Raw genomic sequence first — 21,088 nt, 5'->3', positions numbered from 1 at the left:
CTCTGTTGGAAACAGGATGCTGGGCTTGATGGACCCTTGGTCTGACCCAACATGGTAATTTCTTATGTTCTTTGCATTTGGGGCTTACAGAAAAAAACAAAACCCTATTTGCCCATATTGGTAAAGCAGTACATTCTGGTCTGAAGTGAATATAATTGTGTACTTTGCTGCTTTTCTTGTAATCCTGCAGGTGTACTTGCAAGGTAGCCTATTGTAAATACACTCCGGGGTGTGTAATAAATTGTTGACCTTGGACTAGAAGAAAACTGCTTTGCATAGAAAGGATGCACTAGAAACAAAGATGCTTGGAGCATTCAAGGATAGGGGACTTGTCAGAAAAAAAGCTTTCTCTCTGACATTAAGTTGCTTTCCAGACTAAGTGGCCTGTTTCTGACCGTGTGCATGCCAGCGGCTAAATCTGTTAAAGAGAGGGTGGGATTTGATAACAGGAAGATAGCGATGAATTAGTCCCCCCACTCAAATGCAGAGGAGGAAGTGAAATTCTAGGAGGGAGGTAGTGGAACAATGGTAACAATTTTGGCAAGAAAAGGCCCCCCTCCTAGATAGGCACGGTTGACAACTCTCCCCTCCGAAGCTTAACTTAATTCTTAACTATGTATATGCATTTTCTGTACCCGGTTAACCCACATTTTTATTGCTACCAGATGTACCCCACTCTTATCTATTTTATGGCTCACTAATATCCAATGCACCTTACTTGCAGTCTACCCCTTATCTGTATGTGGGACCTGTATATGCTCTGTGCTCCACGATCTGCTTACGTTTTATGTAATCCTCCTTGTGCCTACTTTTAGGAAAAGAAGGAATATCAAATGTTTGAACATAAATAACAAAAATATATTATTATGTTATTGAAAATTAGTATTAGAAATTGATAGCCAGGCAGACATCAGTTTCTGGTAAAACTTGGATATACACAGATGTCACTGTACCACTGGATAACAAAATTTGGTTATTTTGGGAGGGGGGGGGAAACAAATAAGGATATGAAAACCATTCTTATGAATGAATTTTCTAGTGCTTTTTAACTTTTGATCCTGTTGAAAAATGACTTTGCCCTCCTTGAATCAAGGTCACCTTCAGTAGAGTAGAAGCCAGGCCCATGCTCCACCCTTCCTTCTAAGCTTGGACTTGATCTGAGTATTTTTGATGGAGTTGTCAGGCCTCCAGGCAATTAGATGAACTGAACCAGGTGCTTAGTACCGTTTTACACTGAAGAGACCCCCAAACCTCTCAGCTTTGCTTAAAGAAACAAAATCATCACACACTGATGGAACAGTTGCCCAGAGATATTTGATTTTCTTCATCTCCACTCGCGCAGTTGATGTTAAAATTCGGTAGGGGATTGGCTTAATTGTGTATGTGATGCATTTACCCCTGTTTCTGTACAGATTCCATAATTTTCAGAATCATCACAAAATCTTCTCCTTTACATTTTTTTTTAATTCAATTTAAATCTGTGTACATTTTATATATTTGTCCAGCATAAATCAGCTCTCAGTATGAATTGGTGAGATATTTGCTACTTGAAAGCTAATGTTTTGCTCAGGTGCCTGTAAGTTATAAGTGCAAAAGACAGGAGGAACATTGTCATTAATGGTGTTAATAGATTAAGGCTAAATAGGAGCTCCAGAGTCATCAAATGTCTTGTCAAAGGTCACACACACAGTTGTGGTGTAGTGGCAGAGCTGGAGAAAAGCATCCTAGCTCCTACTTCTATATTTTAATTGAGGAATAAATTATAACAAATTGTAGATAGAGCAGTCAGGCTGCAAATCCTGCTGTTACCTGGACTGGCCACTGTTGGAAACAGGATGCTGCTGGGGCTTGATGGACCTTTGGTCTGACCCGGTATGGCAAGTCTTATGTTGTTGACATCATTTAAGCCCCAGGGCAGATAATGAAATTATCAGCACTTGCATGCAGATAGTGCAAATGCTTCATGGTCCCGGTATAGGGCTATGTTGTTTGTGGTATACAACACAATAGTGCAAGTGTATCAGTTTTGGTTTACTGTAAAATTTGTTCACTTTTGTCCTGGCATTTTTCCCACTGAAGATACTGGGATATTTTCATTGATAAATGTGCATATTTTGCATTGGAGCAAAACAATCTAGGGGCAATTTTAAAAATTATGCAGTTAGTTTGCAAAGTCCACAGGTACTTTAACTTACGGACTTTACTCCAGTTCTCAGTAGAAAAGTACACACACATACTTTCCCCTTTGAAAATTGACTAGGGAAAAATACCTGCAGAGATCTGTACCTCCTTTTCAGCATATACTTTTTTTCCCCTTTAAATCAAGCAGATCATAAGGATTCTGGAAAAATATTTATTTATTTATTTAGCATTTTTATATACCAATATTCATGTAAAAAATTACACATCACTTCGGTTTACATTAGAACGTGAACTAGCATGTAAGAATGCATTGCATTACAACAGGGATACATTAACTGGGATAACCGGGCGAATAAATGATGGGCTCTTATCTTGAGCCGGAGTATAAGGAGGAGAACAAAATTGACTGTACCTAGTGTACCTGAGCACTATGCAGTGTCTTGTATCTAGTGAGACTTAATCAACTGAAAGGGACTTGTAAACAGGGTACCTAACGTGGACTAGTCTTGTGAAGGGTGGAGGAGAGTTGTGAGCATGTCTTTTAGTGGAGGAGGTTTGAAGCGGAAAAGGATCAGATGAATTAAGGGAAAGCTTGCTCGAACAGCCAGGTTTTGAGTCTTTTTTTTTTTTTTAAGGTGGTCAGGCATTGTTCACGTCGAAGATCTGGTGGGGAGAGCATTCCAGTGCTGCAGACCAATTGTGGAAAGAGCTCGTTTCCTTAATGTGCTTTTTTGCGGCGGCGGGGGGGGGGGGGGGGGGGGTGACGAGAGTGTCTCTGTAGGCAGATCTTACCGGTCTGGAAGGTAAGTGTGGACGTAGTGGGATATTAAGGACCAGAGGAGTGGTGTTGTAAATGGTTTTGTGTAGGACCATGAGGACTTTGTACATAATTCTGAACTTGATTGGGAGCCAATGCAAGTTCCGCAGGATGGGTGTGATATGGTCTCTTTTGTTGGTCCTAGTCAGAATTCTTGCTGTGGCGTTCTGCGACATCTGTAAGGGTTTAATGGTGTTTGCTGGAAGGCCGATCAGAAGCGCGTTGCAGTAGTCAATTTTTGAGAAAATGATTGATTGGAGGACTGTGCGATAATCTGGGAAGTGGAGGAGTGGTCTCAGCCGTTTTAGAACTTGTAGTTTAAAGAAACAATCCTTGGTGGTGTTGTGGATAAATTTTTTTAGGTTTAGTTAATTATCCATGATGATTCCGAGGTTTCTTACTTGGGTGGTTAGAGGTGGTTGCATTGTGAAGAGCAGATTGTTAGCAGTAATATAATTGCCAACCTGAGCGACAAGGAGGAGTTCTGTGTTATTAGTATTGAGGATGAGGTTGAGGCTTGAGAGCAGGTGGTTGATTGATTGGAGGCAATTGTTCCAGAAGCCGAAGGTTTTGTGAAGGGAGTCTGTAATCGGAATGAGGATTTGCACATCATCTGCATATATGTAGTCGGTGAGGTTAAGGTTGGAAAGGAGCTGGCAAAGTGGGAGGAGGTAGATGTTGATAAGGGTTGGGGGATAAGGAGGAGCCTTGTGGAACTCCCAGGGAAGAGCTGACGGGTTGAGATTCTTTATTGTTGATTTTTACCTTGTATAGGATCTGTTTTTGAGGAAAGACTTGAACCAGTTCAGTGCGGTGCCTTTTATGCCGATGTCGGCTAGCCTATCTAGGAGGATATGAAATGCATTCATCTTAAGTTAGTTGAACGTTTTATTGATTCCAGCACACAGTGTAGAAACACCCAACCACACATGTACACACACAAAATCACACACACATATATATATGTATGTATATATACACTACACACATTCTTCCACCAAGTGTAACCCGCAGTTACCCTCTCTCTTGCTCACATTCTTTGATGATTCTAGATGCATTATAATCCTCAGCTATTTCTTGTATGTTGATGTGTTGGCATCTGACAGATTATAAACAGAAAAAGCTCAAGCATCGTGTTCTCTTTTTTGTTTTTGTAGAGTCTTGGATCTGCAGACAAGAAGGATTTACAGCAGACAAAGTAAGTTCTGAAGTTTTTATTAAAATGAAATGTGGGGAAACCATTGTGATTCTGCCATAGAAAAAATGCCTTCAGTATGGTGACAGCGATTTTAATGCTGAGCTTCCTCAGCTGCAGGCCTTGGTTCAAATCTGATCTCGAGTGAAATATATATTGTAAAATCACTGTGATGAGTGGCCCCTGTTTCGTAGATGGTCTTTTACTGGTATAGCAGAAGATTTTGTAGTTGAGGATTAAAGTACATTGGTAGAGCTCTGGGCTGGAAGATACTGTTAATGTTGGGTTCTGTTGCTCAGGACTGCAATGCTTTGGCAACCTAATAGAAATGACGGCAGAAAAGTACCAAATGGCCCATCCAGTCTGCCCAGCAAGCTTATGGTAACATCTGCTGTGCCGTGCAGGTTACCCCCATGCTTATCAGTTTCCTACACCTTAAGTCAGGGCTTTCATTGGTTGCTGTTTGAATCCAATTCCCCATTGTGCCGTGCCATTGAAGTAGAGAGAAATGTTGGAGTTGTTTCAAAGTATCAGGCTTATCGGTTAAGAGGAGTAACCATCACATTAGCAGGTTACCCCCAAACTTGTTTCCCCAGACTGTAAAAGTTGGGACCCTTGTTGGTTGCTGTCTGAATCCAATTCCCATTTCCCCCGTACCATTGAAGCAGAGAGCATTGCTGGAGTTTGCTTTCATCTTTTTCCTCTCTCTGTCACACACAAGTGCTCTCTCTCACACTGGATCTCAATCACACACATATACACATGCTCTCTCTCACTCACTTACATAGGCTCTCAATCACAAACATATACACATGTTTTTTCTCTCTACCTTATATAGGCTGTTAATCACACATTTACACACATGCTGTCTGTCTTTTCACAATTTTACATACATACTGTATCTTTCTCTCACACACATAGACTCTCTCATTCACACAACTACACGTGCTCCCTTTCTTTCTCTCACACACAGACTCTCAATCACACAGACACACATGCTCTCTCTCTTACTTATATACACAGGCTCTTAATCATACATACAAATGACCTCTCTCACAAATACAGTTTCTCAATCATACACTTACATTCATGCTCTCTCACACACAAAAGCTCTCAATCACAAATACATACTCTCTTTTCACACAAACAGGTTTTCAATCACACACTTACACATACAGGCTCTCAGTCACTCACTCACATACATGCTTTCTCACACACACAGGATCTCAAACACATATACATGCCCACTCACTCACTCACTCGCGCGCTCTTTTCCCACCGAACTAGCGGATGCAGCAGCCTTCTCCACTTCCGGCCCTCGCAGCCTCGAGAAAGAACTCCCATTCACTGGTGGGGGCTATGTTGCTCCTCTTTTGCTGCTCTTCAGTCCGCGCTGCTCTTCTTCAGGCCGATGTTGCACGCGCTGGCATGGTCTCTTCTTCCTGTGTGCGCGGCCGCTGCACACCACTTCCTCTTCTGGGCCTCGGGGGTGGGGGGGTAGGAAGAAGAAACCATGCTGGTGCCGCTGACTCCAGCTCTCCTGCCGCATTCCGCCTGGGCTGTCAGCATTTTAAGCCCAGGAGGAGGAAGAGTTCCTATTTCGTTGGGGTAGGGGGCAGCAGCTGGGTCAGCGGGGGACCGGGAAGTGTGGCAACACACCTGCGTTGAAAGCTGCTGCTTTAGCCTATTGTTATATGGTTGTAGCATGCATATTAAATTAGCTTAGCTAGAGCTTTGGTTTCCTGTTGCACTGAAATGTAATGCATTCAGTCCTAAAATACAGATAAAATCCTGTCTATGGTGAGGGCAGTATTGCAGCTGGAGTCGGGATGCTTGCTTTGGTTAAGTGATAGCTAATGAGCTGCAGAATAGGAGGCTATCCTAGTATGAGACATCTCTTGTGTAAACTTCCTGACAAATAACTAATGTTTCAAGTCCTACACATGTGTGAGAAGTTAATCCTTGTTGTTCTTGCCTATTTGTATTAATTACTGAAATCCTTCCTATATGGCATTGTGATGCTGAAATCTGTTTCTACTATGTTAGATATGGCCCCCTGGGAAGAAAGAGGTAATCTCAGTTTGTGTTTAACATTCTGTGATAAAGGGTGGTAACTGATGGGTTCATCATGTGAGGGACATCTCGAATCAGCTTGTTCTGCAAGAATAAGGAAACTGGACATGCCCCCATAGAAGAGAAGTGATGCAAGTCATGTGTGCCTGGATTGGGAGCCCAGCTCTACCATTGACTTTATGGGTCTTATTCAATAAATATTTTTCCATAGGCACAGAATATGAAAACCTTCTTTCTGAATAAGATCCAATGTAGTGCTGGGAAGGTTGCATTATCCTAAATATAATTGGGAAAATAATAACTTTGGGGGTTGATCTATCCCCTCTCTGCAATTTGAAAAATTGCTAGCAAAAATGTATATGCCAATAGAGGCAAATAAAATGAATATCTTTAATCTGAAAAAATCCTTGATGAGAGGCCCTACATGTCACCCCTTGAGTAAATTCCCTATACTTCAGATTTTAGGCCTGCCATCATTCTTCGACGCATACTACATTTTCAGCTTCATTATGTAGCAGCCCCCCTCGCCCCAATACAATATACATTTAGGCAGAGGGCGCACACTTGATACCAGGAATTTAGTCCTTGGTTTGGATCTTCTGATGGGGAAAGGAGCACCCTTAAGGGTCAAGGTGTTCTGATGCTCTAGCACCAATGAGACCCTTGACACAATGTATGATGTTCCACAATAAAATCCTTACGGAACAGTCCAGATGAAAAAGTTGCAAGTGGTACAGTTTTTAAGCATTTGACATCTACAAGCAGATACTGAAATGTGTCAAGACGATTACTAATCCTTGCTGTTTCATCCTCCTGGGATCCCCCTCACTTTCGTGCTTGAGGTTCAAGGCTCCCTTGGACAGTTGCTGGGCTTCCTGACTCCCAAGGACCCGTTCTGTTACCTGAGCATCCAAACGCTCGAATCTTTCTCCTTCTCTCCGGCCTCCTTTGGACTCCTGGAGTAGAGCACTGGCTGGGCAGCTCTCTCCTTGCTGCTTGTCCTTGCTTCTGTCTCTTGTACGTACTGCCGGATACCTCTGGACAGACACCTGGAACTCTTTGCTGACCCCTGTGGTGATCTTTGTTTAGGCTCAGGGTCTTCTTCCCCCCCCCCCCATAGAAAGACAAACCCAGGATGAGAGAGGTATATACTGCCTCGGAGCAGGGATACTTTCCACCCCACCAGTGGAACCAACAATAACGGCCACGTTCAGCCCAGTATCAGAAGCACCACCAGTAAGCAGGGGAGGGGGGGGGGGGGGAACTGCGCCAATAAGGAAAGCAGATGGTCTAAAGCAGGGGTGAGCAAACTTTGTGAGCCGAGGCCTCCTTTCCATTTATGCAATTGGTTGGGGCACCCCAAGAAAGTTTATTGCATATACTGTCTGTGTGTGTGTGTGTGTGTGTGTGGGGGGGGGGGAATATATACACACTCACACACACACATTCAAACACATGCACACGCAGGCTCAAAGCCCCCATTTTATTTCTCTTCAAGTTTCTACTTTTATTTCCGTCCTTTCATTTCTGTTACAGTTAATGAGATCCTCCGAGGCTTCTATTGACTGTTACAGAAACTAAAGGCACAAATGCATCCCCTTAACCCAGCCCTTTTCCCCTGCTGCAGGAGCCCATCCAGCAACTGCCAACCCCTTCCTCTCATCTCCAGTTCTGTACTTTTCCCTCCTGGTCCCCACCATCCCGTTCCCTTTTCTGGCTCCCCCAGCCCACAGAGGCTCTGGAACTCTGGTTCTCTTCCACTGGGGGCAGGTGGGCTTTCTCGTTGCCTGGGCTGCCTCTACCCTTCTTATCGCTGGAGGGTGGGCTCCATCAGTGGCTTGGGCCTCCTCTACTCTTCTGCTAACGGGATGGGTTCTGTCAGTGGTTCTTTTCTTTTCGGCAGCTGCTCCCTGCCTGCACCGCGAGCATGCTTAAAACTCGCCAGCCGACACTTTGTTTTCCCCTGCCGGTCTTGTGAGAGGCGATCAGTAGGCGGGAAGCGCCGGCAGGTGAGTTTTAAACATGCTTGCAGTTCTGCCCAAATGCAGATGTTCCCCACTGCTTCTCCACCTGTGACCTGGAAAAGCCCAAATGATTATTTTTGTTCGGTTTTGTGTCGTTTTGGATGGGAAATGACTCAAAATGAAATAGAAAATGGCAAGGGTGATTTCCGTGTTGTGTTAAATGACTGGACATGCCTACCTTTTCCTGGGGGCTGTGAATGTTGCTGCTGCTGCTACAGCATCTGATGCATTTAAATAGACACCAGGTAGATCCCAAAATGTCCACAAAATGGCGTTTTAAAGTTTACCAGTTCAGTTTGGTCCTTGTTCCATGTCCTTTCATTAATCAGCAGCTATCCCCACCAGTATGGTATCTCATCCTTCATTCCTCTCCCTTTCTTCCAGTGGCCCTGAGCATTTCCTTCCATAGCATGTCTGACTCGTCCCCACACAATCTTGGCTTTACCACGTTAGTGCAATCAGTGCAGCATACAGAGCCAGGATTTACATTTTTTCTAAATTGTAGCCGCCCTTTGGTAATTCAAAAAAATGGTGTGTGGAGGGGGGAGCAAAACTGCTCAGGCAAAATTTTGCATGCTTACCCCAGTCCTCCTCCTGTCAGCACAGCACAGATGCTTCAGTCTGTCTTGGAAGACACATGCTCCATGCCCACTTTTCCCCCCACCTTTCTAGTAGGTAGCAAGCAGATCTTCTTCATTTTTTTTTTCCTTCTGTAAACATTTGCACATCCTGGAACCGCCCGCTAACATAAGAGGACCTGCCACTCTGCAGAACTGCCGTATCCCTGACTAACTGTAAGACTTCTTCCTATTCTCCGTGCTCAGTGACTTGCAAAATCTCGCAGTCTCCCAGAGATTCAAAACTCTGCACCTCACCGTCTGCCTCCCCCCTCTTCACCTCCTCTCAGCTATTAAGCGTGCTGTTAATGCTCAAGAGTTGAACCTGGCTGCTAGGAGACTATATGAATGGCCTGGTAAACACTTTTTTTTTTTTTTTTTTAATTACTCTACCAGGTTGGTTACTCGGTGATGCTAATATAAAAAAAAAAAAAGTAACTAGAATGTCAAAGACTTGTGATATTCAGTATCAACAAGAATCCCCGGAGACCTGAGCTCTCCCTAGTTCCACGTATACCTGTTATCTCAGTCACTGTCCTCTCCTTCATTTCTCCTATGCACGTTATTCAAACTCCCACACACAGCCTGCTGTCCTGGGTGCTAGCATGCCCCTCTCCTGCCCTGCATTGCAGATCCCAGCTCACCTCTTACGTCCTACAACTTTTGAAACCTCCCTGTAAGCTGCCTGTGACCAGGAGGTCCCAGCACAGCTTCCCAGCTTGCTTACTTTCATGGCAGCTGTTGAAGTGCAGAGAAGGAGGAAAGGAACCGAGGGGGTCAGCCCCAGTGGTCTTGGGATCCAGAAGGCGAACATCTTGAGAAACTCAAGTTTTGTTGTTGAAGGATCTATTCAGAATATATTTGTGATGAGCAACAACAACAACAAAAAAAAATCAACACAGATTGCGGTAAAAAAAAAATTCAGGGGACATAGGAGGTGGAGTATTATTAATATCTTCTCCTTGTGAACCATACTCCAAAAGGTTATTCACCTCCTCCCAGAGATTTCAACCCTGAATATATTTATTTTTTGGCCAGGGCAGGAGAATTTCCAGAAGGTCCCTGAGGTAAGCGCACAGTATCCAGTTTAGTTTTTAAGAGCCACGTCATAATTTTTCTTTTCCTTTTCTCAGAAAATTTCTCAGAACCGGCTTAAAACAAGCTGTTCTACTGTATCGCATATCAAGCGAGCTTACAAAACCTTCAGCTGCGAGGGGGAGAAAAATTCACTGACAACACTTTCTTATGGTCAAGCTGCTTAACAAAAAAAAAAAAACCAAGCAGTACCACGTTCTCTGCAGCATGTGTCCCAGTACTAGCAGGAGAAGACCACCTGGCCCAGGCCGTTGCAAGGGTAGTAGGTGCCCTAGGCAACTTCGACCTTGTGCTGCCCCCCGCTGGTCTCGGGCCTGACGCCTCCTACCTCGTTCGCGCCGCCCACTGTATGCGTCTCAGGGCTGCGAGCAGCGCGCACTGCTCGCGGCTCGGCGAATCTCTGCGACAAGGCCTCTCTTCTCGGGTCACCAGAAACGCTGATTGGGTGGGCCTGAGCCCAAAGTGAGTGAGCCATGGCTCACTCACTTTGGGCTCAGGCCCACCCAATGTCACAGGGGCTACCGGTGCCATTGGTCAGCCCCTGACACATGGTAGGAGCACAAGATGGCGCCTGCCATCCAGTGCACCTACCATGTGACAGGGTCCGGCCAATGGCACGGATACCCTGTCACATGGTAAGGGCAAAGGGCCATCGGCGCCATTTTGATTAGTGGCAGCCGATGGCCCGGGAGCGGGAGATCGCTCCAGGGACCCCCACTGGACCACCAGGAACCTGTAAAATGTTTTTGGGGGGTCGGGAGGGTGGGAGAAGCTAAGGGATTAGTTTTAAAGGGTCGGGGTGGGTTTAGGGGTTATTTTTGTGTGCCGTTTTTCCCTCCCTCCCCCAAAACGATAAGAAAACTCCCATGATCAATATCGTGGGGTTTTCCTATCGTTTTGCGGGAGCCCCCGATTTCTGACGATTTTGAAAATATCATCCGATATTTTCAATCGTCCTAAGCCCGATTCACATCCCTACTACAGCTTATCATTTTCTGCACATGAATGTGTTGAACAAGTTACCTGGTTTCTGTTGTGATTCCCATATATTAAAGCAGAGCATCCTGTATGAGATCATGAGTGGTCTGGATTTGGTGCCCAACAAACACTTCCTCGATGCTAGAGATACTGCTAGAGCATCTAGCATTTAATGCCCTTACCTGGGAACTTTTGATTTTTAGTCACCCTGAAATTGGTGTGGATTGGGGGAGCAAGGAACACACGCTTTCACACTCGCTCACTTTTTCTGTCCTGTATAAACAATTACTGTGCTGGCCCCTCCTCATTCGGTTTGTTTTAAAAACATTTTATTTGGTTTTCTTTTTCTAATCGGGGCCAGTGCAAGGGTATTAGGCACTCTAAGTGAATCTTACAGCTTTATGCCCGGCCTTCCTCCCCACCATGGCCCTCTGTACACACAATTTAAAATTATGCATTTATAATAGACTTTATATGAAAAAGGGTACTCACAGTACAGACTTTTAAATGGAAAAATGCAGACATAAACTGAACTAGATAATGCAACAAGCCAAATTCTGTATGTAGTGCATCAATGGAAAAACAGAAACATCACCGTTCCTCAGAAAACATCAAACAAAATCAAGAAATATAAAATATCAATCATAATAGTAAAACCATACTAATAATAATTATTTCAAAACAGCTGAACAGAACATCCAACAATTAACATCCAACAATTATTATTTTTTTAAATTTCCCAAACACTAGTAAAATATTTTAAAACATACAGATCAAACACCCAATTAACATCAATAAGAATTAAAAAAAAAATACTCATTCTCCATGCCTGGGAACTTTTAAATCCTGATCAATATGAGATATTCATGGATTAGTGGGAGGGGAAGGGAGATGCACAGACTTTCTCCTCTCTCATATACACACACATTCATCCTCATGTTCACACAAATATACACAAACGCTCTTTTAAAATTTACACATATTCATACGCACATACATGCTGGCTCCCTCCCTCTCTCTTGGGCACACACACACGCTCTGGCTCTGTCAGGCATACAGACATGCTGGCTCCCATTCACTCCTAAACATACATATAGACAGGCTCCCTCCCTCTCAGATACACACACACTCTCACTCTCACTCTCTCTCTCTCTTGCAGGCGTGCAGGATTGATCCCCTGCCAACACTGGGCCTCCTTTAGTTGGGCTGCTGGGCAGGATGCAATCTCCAGGAGCAGTGGTGCCTCCTCTATTGGCATCTGGGCAGGACGAGATCCTCCAGCAGCCATGGGGCCACCTCCATTTTGATCTCCAGGCAGGATGGGATCCCCCAGCAGCCAGGGCCTCTTTCAATTACGATGCTGGGGGGGGGGGTTGGGATCCCCCGGCAGCCACGGGCCTCTTCTCTCCTTCGACCACATGTTAGGATGAGCTCCACTGTGGCCCCGCTGGACTTATTGTGCCCGGGGGCATGGGAAGGGGGACAAACTGTGTGCGGCAGCTTAGGGAACATAGCTGGCGGCCATGTGCCTTTTTCAGTTTGGCTGCTGGGCAGGATGGGAAATTAAAGCTCCCCCCCCCACCCCCCCAGTACTCCACTGCCTAGAGTTTTCTGATGCTAGCCCAGAGACCCGGCAATTCTTTTAGAATTCCAGAGTCTTTGGGCAAAATCCGGAAAGTTCCCAGGCATGTTAATGGCGTGCCACATTCTTTCTGTGTTTGTAGACCAGAGGTAGGCAACGCTGGTCCTCCACTGCTGCAACAGAAGTGGCGATGCAAATATTCAGTGTAGATATCCTGAAAACCTGATCAGCTTGTGGCACTCAGACCAGAGTTGCTTATGCCTGTTGTAGATGATGATTCCTTTCTGTTGGCCTGGCTGTGAACTACATTCCTCCTTCCCTCCTCTGCTTCTAAAGAGTATTATAGTCATGCTCATCACTGTACCTGTGCTGGTAAAGAGTGTACCTTATGGCTGCTGAGAAGCCAGTTTATCTTACCAGTCTACAGTAGAGATTTTCTTCCCCCTTGTTCCTGCCCAAAATAAGCAAGGTAATTAACATAGCATAACAACCTGAGGCATTACATAAATGGTAACAATGCCGATCTTTGAGTCCTGTAAGCCGGTTGGGTTTTCAGTAGATCCACACGTTGAGTATTCATGAGATGCACTTTTATGCACTGCCTCCATTGCATGCAAATGCATCTCGTGCATATTTAATGTGGATATCCTGAAAACTCAACCAGCATGTGGCACTCGAGGACTGGAGGTGCTTGCACCTGTATTATTATAATCATAATTAGCTATACTTGAACAGGTAAGAAGCTCACAGCCATGCCAATGTGGGAAGGAAACCAAGGTATTCCTATTAAACACACAGAGCTTGTAGTAGCTCAGACTGCTGTGTGTTGGAAATTTCATACTTTGCCCTAAAGAGAGGTGCACATCAGTTTTAGCCTAAAGCATGATACTGGCTGTTAAGACTATTGAGTTTGTTTTAGTACTGACTCCCTGTCAGACAAAGCAGTTCACTTTCTGTTCCAGTACTTGTGATCAACTGAGAATAATTCCTCTTTGCACTTATCTTCAGAACTGCCCTGCAATGTGCAAAATTGCAGATGGTCCACTCTGGAGATGGCTATATGCACATTCCGTGATTACAGATTTGTTGGTTTCCTGTATGCATGAATTGCACTACACACTGTAAATTCAACTGCTTATTTTGTAGCTTTTTATTACTTTCTAAAAGTTGTGTCAGTATCTGAGACTATCAGTTTTTGCTGTGATTTTTAGGAAAAGTGAAAATAATCATCAAGCTATCTTTGTGCAATACCAGGCTCTGATTTTTATAGTGACTTGTTTTATTGAACCTGCTCAATAAAACTACTGCCTGAGCATGTATTTAATGCACAGTACTGAAATATAGTTTCCAATTATATGAGTTTGTATTGGTGATACACTTTATAAATAAAAGAGCCTGTGGCATGCCCTACAGAAGACTTCCACACAGCAGAGTCAAGTAATGAGGTTTGATATGATGCAGAAAATATTAGTGTTGCTGCCATGTTAGTCCACTAGAAATAGGCTGGCATGGGTAACTCTGCTATAGGGCATGAATCAAGCTTGGTGGGGCTTGACCAGCTTGCAGTAGTGATGCATTCAAGATGAAGGGGGGGGGGAGGAGGGACAAGTTGTCTTGAGGTCAACTTCCCTTCCAGTCCTCATTCAGCAGAGTAACCTTAATTTCTTGGGCAATTGTTCTAGAAACATAGAAACATGATGGTAGAAAAAGACCATATGACCTATCTAGTCTGCCATCCACACCAACTAATTCAGCTTTACAATTGTTACCACTCCCTCAGGGAATTTCCTGTGTTTACCCTATGCTTTCTTGAATTCACATACTGTTCTAGTCTCCACCATTTCCACAGGGAGGCTGTTCCATGCATCCACTTCCTTCTCTGTAAAGAACTATTTCCTTAGATTATTTCTGAGTCTATCCCTTTCACCCTCATCCTATGACCCCCTTGTTCCAGAGCCTCCTTTCTGTTGAAAGAGGCTCAGCTCCTCTGCAAGGAAACCTTGGAGGTATTTAAATGTCTCTATCACATATCCCCTATTTAGCCTTTCCTCTAGGATATATTTGTTTAGATGTTTAAGTCTGTCTCCATATACTTTAGAACAAAGACCACTGACCATTTTAGTAGCCACCCTCTGCCTCTGGACCAACTCCAACTGGTTTATATCCTTTTGAAGTTGCGGCCTCCAGAATTGTACACAGTGTTCCAAATGAGGTCTCACCAGGGACCTAAACAGGGGCAATATCACCTCCCTTTTTTTTTCCTACTGACCATTCCTCTCCCTGAGCACCCAGGTATCTTTTGGTTTTTGCTGTCGCCTCATTCATTTGTTTGGCCAGTGGCCACCTTAAGATCATCAGGTATAATCACTGGTGTATGAAGATGTAGAGAAAACCGTAAAAGACCAAACCATTTAAGTTGAGCCTTCTAACAAATCGGCTTCCCTGAATTTTTCAGGCATTCTTCTTTAAGGACTCTGTGCAGGTCCACATATTGTTCCGTTGCCTTATCTGGGAGATATTCTTTTTCATTAAAGAGTAGATGTTAAAAGATAAGCCTAGCTCATAGAAAAAAAAAATGTGTGTGTGCCTAAGCTGTGAAACTAGGTGGAAATCTTTTGCAAGGATTGAATGTGTGGCTCTGTCCATTAATGCTTGAGACATAGAAACAGTGAGTCGGGCTGGGATTTCTGCAGTTGAGGTTTGGTGTACCACCGCATCGTGGGCCGTTGGTCCTTGATGCCTGTTAAACCCGCCACTGTACTTATCGCACGCTTTGAGTTATTGTCTTGCTCAGTGAGCTTATTGTAGCAGGTGGCAGCTAGCAATTTCTGCTCATTCTTCCTACCCTGTATGCAATGGAAGTTGTCAGGGGTGTCAGTTACTCTGCAGGTGGTTAAGGAAGTAGCTTCTCCCGAGCTCCCTATGCTGTGGACATCAATATGGAGCGGGAAATGGATATTATTAAAGGAAGGCAGAGCCCATAACTCAACTGATGCCAGTCTTCCTGCTCTCTGTTCTCAAGGTGCATTCTTCTTACTAGCAGTGCTGGATGCTGGGACTTTGGAAGTAACCGGATGCACTTCATCCTCTTTATTTGCCTGCCAATACCCAGAATGCTTCCGGTCTCTGCAAGGCTTGCGAGAACTGAGGCATATATCCTGCAGTTTTTACAGCTGTCACTTCAACTGTCTGCAACTTTGTCCCAGAAATTAAGCAATGTCTAGAGTGTACAGGCGGTGTCTAGAGTTAATACTGTAATGTCTGAATCAGGACTTTAAAAAATTTAGGACAGAAAAATGTTTGGTGAATAAAAATAATGGCATCCTATGTGTAAAAAAAAAAAAAAAAAAAAGGCCATTCTGAGACTTTTGTATTTCAGAAAGAGTTGCCTGGGCCTTTGCTTCAAATAACGTAGTGCATTATCAACTTGCATTTTGTATGATTGTCGTCATTTCGTTCCTGACATGCAGATTTTTACTACACTTATGGTTAGCTATGGATTTACAAATAGCCTTCATGGTTTTTTCTCTATTGTCTGACTGACCATGGTAGAAGTTGTAGCACTTGCACCACTAACCTTTTTTCTCACTGCCTCTAGCTCAGGGGCATCCTCTCAAAAAAAAAGTTGGCAGCTTCAAAGTATGGCCACAAACTTCTGGTGGTGGCCATTTTTCCACCAGTGCATGCTCAGGACCCCTCTCTCCCCCTGAGCCCACTCAGATGTATCTATTCCCTCCCCCCCACTAATGCACTCATCCCCCCCCCCCCCCCCATGACCCTTCCGATGCACTGATCCACCCTCAGATTTCTCCGTGCACATTCCCATCCTCCCTGTGGTGTACTCGTACTCTCCACCTTGAATCTTCTCTCTTCCTATGTATAACCCAACTCTGAACCTACCCTATTGCCATGGGCTTCCCTCTCTGAATCTTCACCCCTTCACCCCTATATTCTCCCTCTACCCCTGCTGGCAGGGGAAGAAATGCAAAGCAGCATGCTTCACCTGGCAGCTATGTTCTGTTGTCCTACTACTGGCTGGGACAGAGTCCTACTGGCTGGGACAGAGTCCTACTACTGGCTGGGACAGAGCACAGGTCTGGCTATGCCAGACCTGTGCTCCCTCTGTTCTGATTCCTCATCCTGCCAGATACTTGGGCCGATACAGAAAAAAGTGCGGGAGAGCCGGCGAGTGCCGGCTCTCCCGACGTGCGCACAGGCCACTTTCCTGTGTGTGCGATTTAGTATTGGCCCGCATGCAAATGAGGGCCCGTGGTAAAAAGAGGCGCTAGCGACACTAGCTCGTCCCTAGCACCTCCTTTTTGACAGGAGCGGCGGCTATCAGCGGGTTTGACAGCCGACGCTCAAATTTACCGGCGTTGGTTCTCGAACCCGCTGACAGCCACGGGTTCGGAAAACGGATGCCAGCATAATTGAGCGTCCGGCTTCCGACCCACGGGCCGATTTTTAAATTTTTTTTGTTTTTAATTTAAAATTTTTCTTTTACTTTTGGGGCCTCCGACTTAATATCGCTATGCCGGCTGAAATTAACGCCAGCCTTTGGCAGGCATTAATTTCTGAAAGTAAAATGTGCGGCTTGGCTGCACATTTTACTTTTTGAATCGCGCGGGAATAACTAATAGGTCCATCAACATGCATTTGCATGTTGCGGGCGCTATTAGTTTTGGGGGGGGGGGGGGGTTGGCTGCATGTTTTCGACACGCTATTACCCCTTACTGTATAAGGGGTAAAAATATTGCGTCGAAAACATGCAGCCAAACGCGGGCTAACAGTGCTGATGCTTCTGTGACTCCATGCAGCAATACCTGTACTCCTATACTGTTATGTTGCAAGATCAGTACGGGACTACAGGCATCGATATCCCTTGTGGCTCAAACTTGCGCAGCTGTGTGGAACCATAGATGCAGCAGCTGCTGGGAAAAATCCTGCAGGCTGAGAGCTGGGCAGCGCGGTTGTTGAGGTCTAGCCACTTTTGTGGCTTCAGAAAAGCTGTCAGCAGCTGCATGTGAGATACATGTAAATACCTCCAAGGTTTCCATGCAGAAGAGGCAAACCTCTTTCAACGGAAAGGAGATCTAGAATCCCCTCGACCCCCCCCCCCCCCCCCCCCCCCAGAAAGCTCTCCTCGCATACTCCTCCCAACCTTGGAAAACTCTCCCCACATCCCCATGCTACCCCTGGAAGACTCTCCCTGCATTCTCCTCCTTCCCCTGATCTCCTCGCGTTGCTCCCGCAAAAGCTGACACATCCTCTTCCTCATTTTTTTCTCTTATCCTCTCTCTTCTGTGACAACCCCCTCCCCCCCCCCCCGTGCAGCCTGGCCTCTCCCAATTCTCCCTGCTCGGCAGAAGGGGGCACTGCTTAATTTCCTGAGCTGCGTGGATCCAGTCCCATGGTGCAAGCCACATGAATCCCATAGATCTTGTGCCTCATATCCTGAGACTGGCTCCTTACAGCACAGGAAGTTGAGGCTGTGTTGTGCCCCTTCAGCTGGCAGCCAGGGAGGGGTACAGTGGTCAGTGCAGAGCATAAAGCCAGGTTCTGCACTGTTTAGACTCTGTGGGCACAGAGGTGAACTAAGATGTGTGGATGCCCAAGGCAAGCTATTGTTTGGCACCTTCCCCCCCCCCCGGTGAGGTTTCAGTGCTCTATTGGTTGGCACCCCAGGTGATTGCCATGTTGGCTCACCCCTTAATCTAGCCCTGCATGCTGCCCTGTACAAGTGCACAGTGGGTCATGCCAGCCCTATGTGTGATATTTCACTGAAGGAGTATGTGAATGTAAGGAAAATTACATTTAGTTTAGAAAAAGAGCAAGAACACACAATGTTCTAGAGGAGATTTTACCCATTAGTGTATGCCAATGTTGGAAAAGTAGCCATAGGTGCTTAACAATATTTTAGCATGGTTAACTTTAGCCAGTGTTTAAAGATAAGAGAAGGGGGCTAAAATATTTTAGATTGTGTATGATGGAATGAAAAAAATGGTTCGTTACAGGAAGCATTCCTATTTTTCTTCAAGTCTAAGAATTTTAAAATGGTCAAAACTACTCTCATAGTAGCTGCGATTTGACTCACCCCAGTGTTCAAGGACTACCAGAGGTGAAAGAAAAGTACTTAAGTATTTGGGGGTCAATTTTCTATCAGCCCCTAAGCGGTCAAGATAGCTGGTTAATTTTAACTAGTTATTTTGTGGTAGGTTTTTTTTTCAGCTAAACCTAACCAGCTAGGTTTTCAGCTGAAAATACGGCTAATGCCAGTCAAAATTTGTGCTCTGTGCAGCTGGCTATCTTGTAATGACAATTCACCCCATGAGTTTAAACAAAGTGCTGTGTGTGTCCCTAAATGGAAGACCCCTGTACAAGGTCCATGACATTATTAGGCTAATTCACTTGCCAATTGTTGGTGTAATTCTTTGAAAATATACATTGGTGACGGATGAATCATTTCCTGCCCCTGAGGGTTCTCAGTGACGAACCTCACTGGTGCTGTATCAAGATGTGTTCAGGAATGCTGTGTCATGTCAACAGGTACTTCTCCTCCACTAAAGGGAATAGCTATGTCTTTATTTTTCTTGATATATTTTAGTTTCCTTCCAAATATGCGGATTGTAAAATTACATTTTAATTTAAAGCAGTAATCAAATGGAGCCCACTATTCAGAGGATGCTCAGAACCAGACTTTGGGCTGGCGGCCAATTTTAGGTGCCTTAGTTTTAGGCTGAATATAGGTACCTAAATGAAAATAAAGGCACCTAAAATTAAGTGCCCAGCACTAGAAATCGCACTGAACGCCTAACATTCCTCCCCTGACCTTGCCCACTTGTTAGATCCCTAAATTTATGCGGACACCTGGGGACCATTTTTTTTTATTGGTCAGATCTAGGTGCCTAACTCTTAAACTAAAGCGTCTAAGTCTTAATATTGGGCTTATACTACTTCATTCAAATAATAAAAAAAAAATGGTTCTATTGCTTCTGCCCCCAGGGAGTTTCACTGCCTTTCTTTTGGGGATGCACTATAAAATTCTACTGGTCTTTAAGAAGGCAATTTTCAAAAGGTTTTCTGCAGGTAAAAGTGTTTTACCCACTTAATTACACCCTTCTGTGGGCAAAAGTGGGCAGGGTTAGGTCAGGGGAGGGGGAGGCTGTTTTGAAATCTGAGTGTATTTTAACATGTATACTTTGCGCTTGCTTCAAAGCAGGCACGAAGTATGCATTCCCCTGCAGGCTGCATTTTCAAAAGGGAAACTCCATAGGGTTTTCCCTTTGAAAAATCACTTGCAGGCTGCCTTAAAACTGCCCTTGTAAGTTTCCTTATACTGCTTAAATGTAATTTGTTAAAATTTTGTGTTCCTTATATATGTGTTCCTTATGTTAGTGTTCCTTATATATGTGCTCACTATGAAGTGTAGGTCACATCTACTTAGTTTTATCATGTCAGATATCTGAAAGACTTGGACCAGTGTTCCAGTTTGTGCGTATTGCCACTGTGGTATGCATTAATGTCATAGAAACATAGAAATGACGGCAGAAGAAGACCAAACAGCCCATCCAGTCTGCCCAGCAAGCTTCACACATTTTTTTTCTCATACTTATCTGTTTCTCTTAGCTCTTTGGTTCTATTTCCCTTCCACCCCCACCATTGATGTAGAGAGCAGTGATGGAGCTGCATCCAAGTGAAATATCAAGCTTGATTAGTTAGGGGTAGTAGGGGTAGTAACCGCCGCAATAAGCAAGCTACACCCATGCTTATTTGTTTTACCCAGACTATGTTATTCAGCCCTTATTGGTTGTTTTTCTTCTCCCCTGCCGTTGAAGCAGAGAGCTGTGCTGGATATGCATGAAGTATCAGTTTTTCTTCTCCCCTGCCGTTGAAGCAGAGAGCTGTGCTGGTTATGCGTGAAGTATCAGTTTTTCTTCTCTCCTGCCGTTGAAGCAGAGAACTGTGCTGGATATGCGTGAAGTATCAGTTTTTCTTCTCCCCTGCCGTTGAAGCAGAGAGCTCTGCTGGATGTGTGAAGTATCAGTTTTTCTTCTCCCCTGCCGTTGAAGCAGAGAGCTATGCTGGTTATGCATTGAAAGTGAAGTATCAGGCTTATTTGGTTTGGGGTAGTAACCGCCGTAACAAGCCAGCTACTCCCCGCTTTGTGAGTGCAAATCCTTTTTTCCACATTTCCTCTTGCTGTTGAAGCTTAGAGCGATGTTGGAGTCACAGTAACCATGTGTATGTTTATTGAATAAGGATATTATCTCCAGGCAGTAGCCGTCATTCTGGCGAGCCACCCACTCTTCATTGACGGCCTCTTGACTTTATGGATCCACAGTGTTTATCTCACGCCCCTTTGAAGTCCTTCACAGTTCTGATCTTCACTACTTCCTCCAGAAGGGCGTTCCTGACTCAGTAGGTGCTTTCCAATTTATTCACTGTTGTCCTGTTTTCACAGTGTCCTGCTTCCACAGCAGCCTTCCAGTTGCTATGCTGTGTTCAGGCTTTAATCTGCATAGTTACTGTATTTGCTTTTTAATCTTCCAACTTGTAGTCAGCATG

General features: G+C 44.6%; 1 protein-coding gene across 10 annotated transcripts in view; it reads left to right on the top strand.

Moving 5' to 3' along the window:
- The window catches only part of LOC115075772 (ankyrin repeat and fibronectin type-III domain-containing protein 1-like), a 1,084,545-nt gene that overhangs the window by 668,594 nt on the left and 394,863 nt on the right, over positions 1-21,088 (top strand). For all 10 annotated transcript variants that reach the window (XM_029576526.1, XM_029576524.1, XM_029576522.1 and 7 more), the window contains one exon: positions 4,117-4,157. In XM_029576526.1, coding sequence (XP_029432386.1) covers positions 4,117-4,157 — 41 coding nt within the window. The remainder of the gene's footprint in view (positions 1-4,116; positions 4,158-21,088) is intronic.

Source organism: Rhinatrema bivittatum, chromosome 14 (genome assembly GCF_901001135.1).
Source record: "Rhinatrema bivittatum chromosome 14, aRhiBiv1.1, whole genome shotgun sequence".
Lineage (NCBI taxonomy): Eukaryota > Metazoa > Chordata > Amphibia > Gymnophiona > Rhinatrematidae > Rhinatrema > Rhinatrema bivittatum.
Note: the sequence above shows the minus strand (reverse complement) of the source record. Positions and strands in the feature narration are given on the sequence as shown.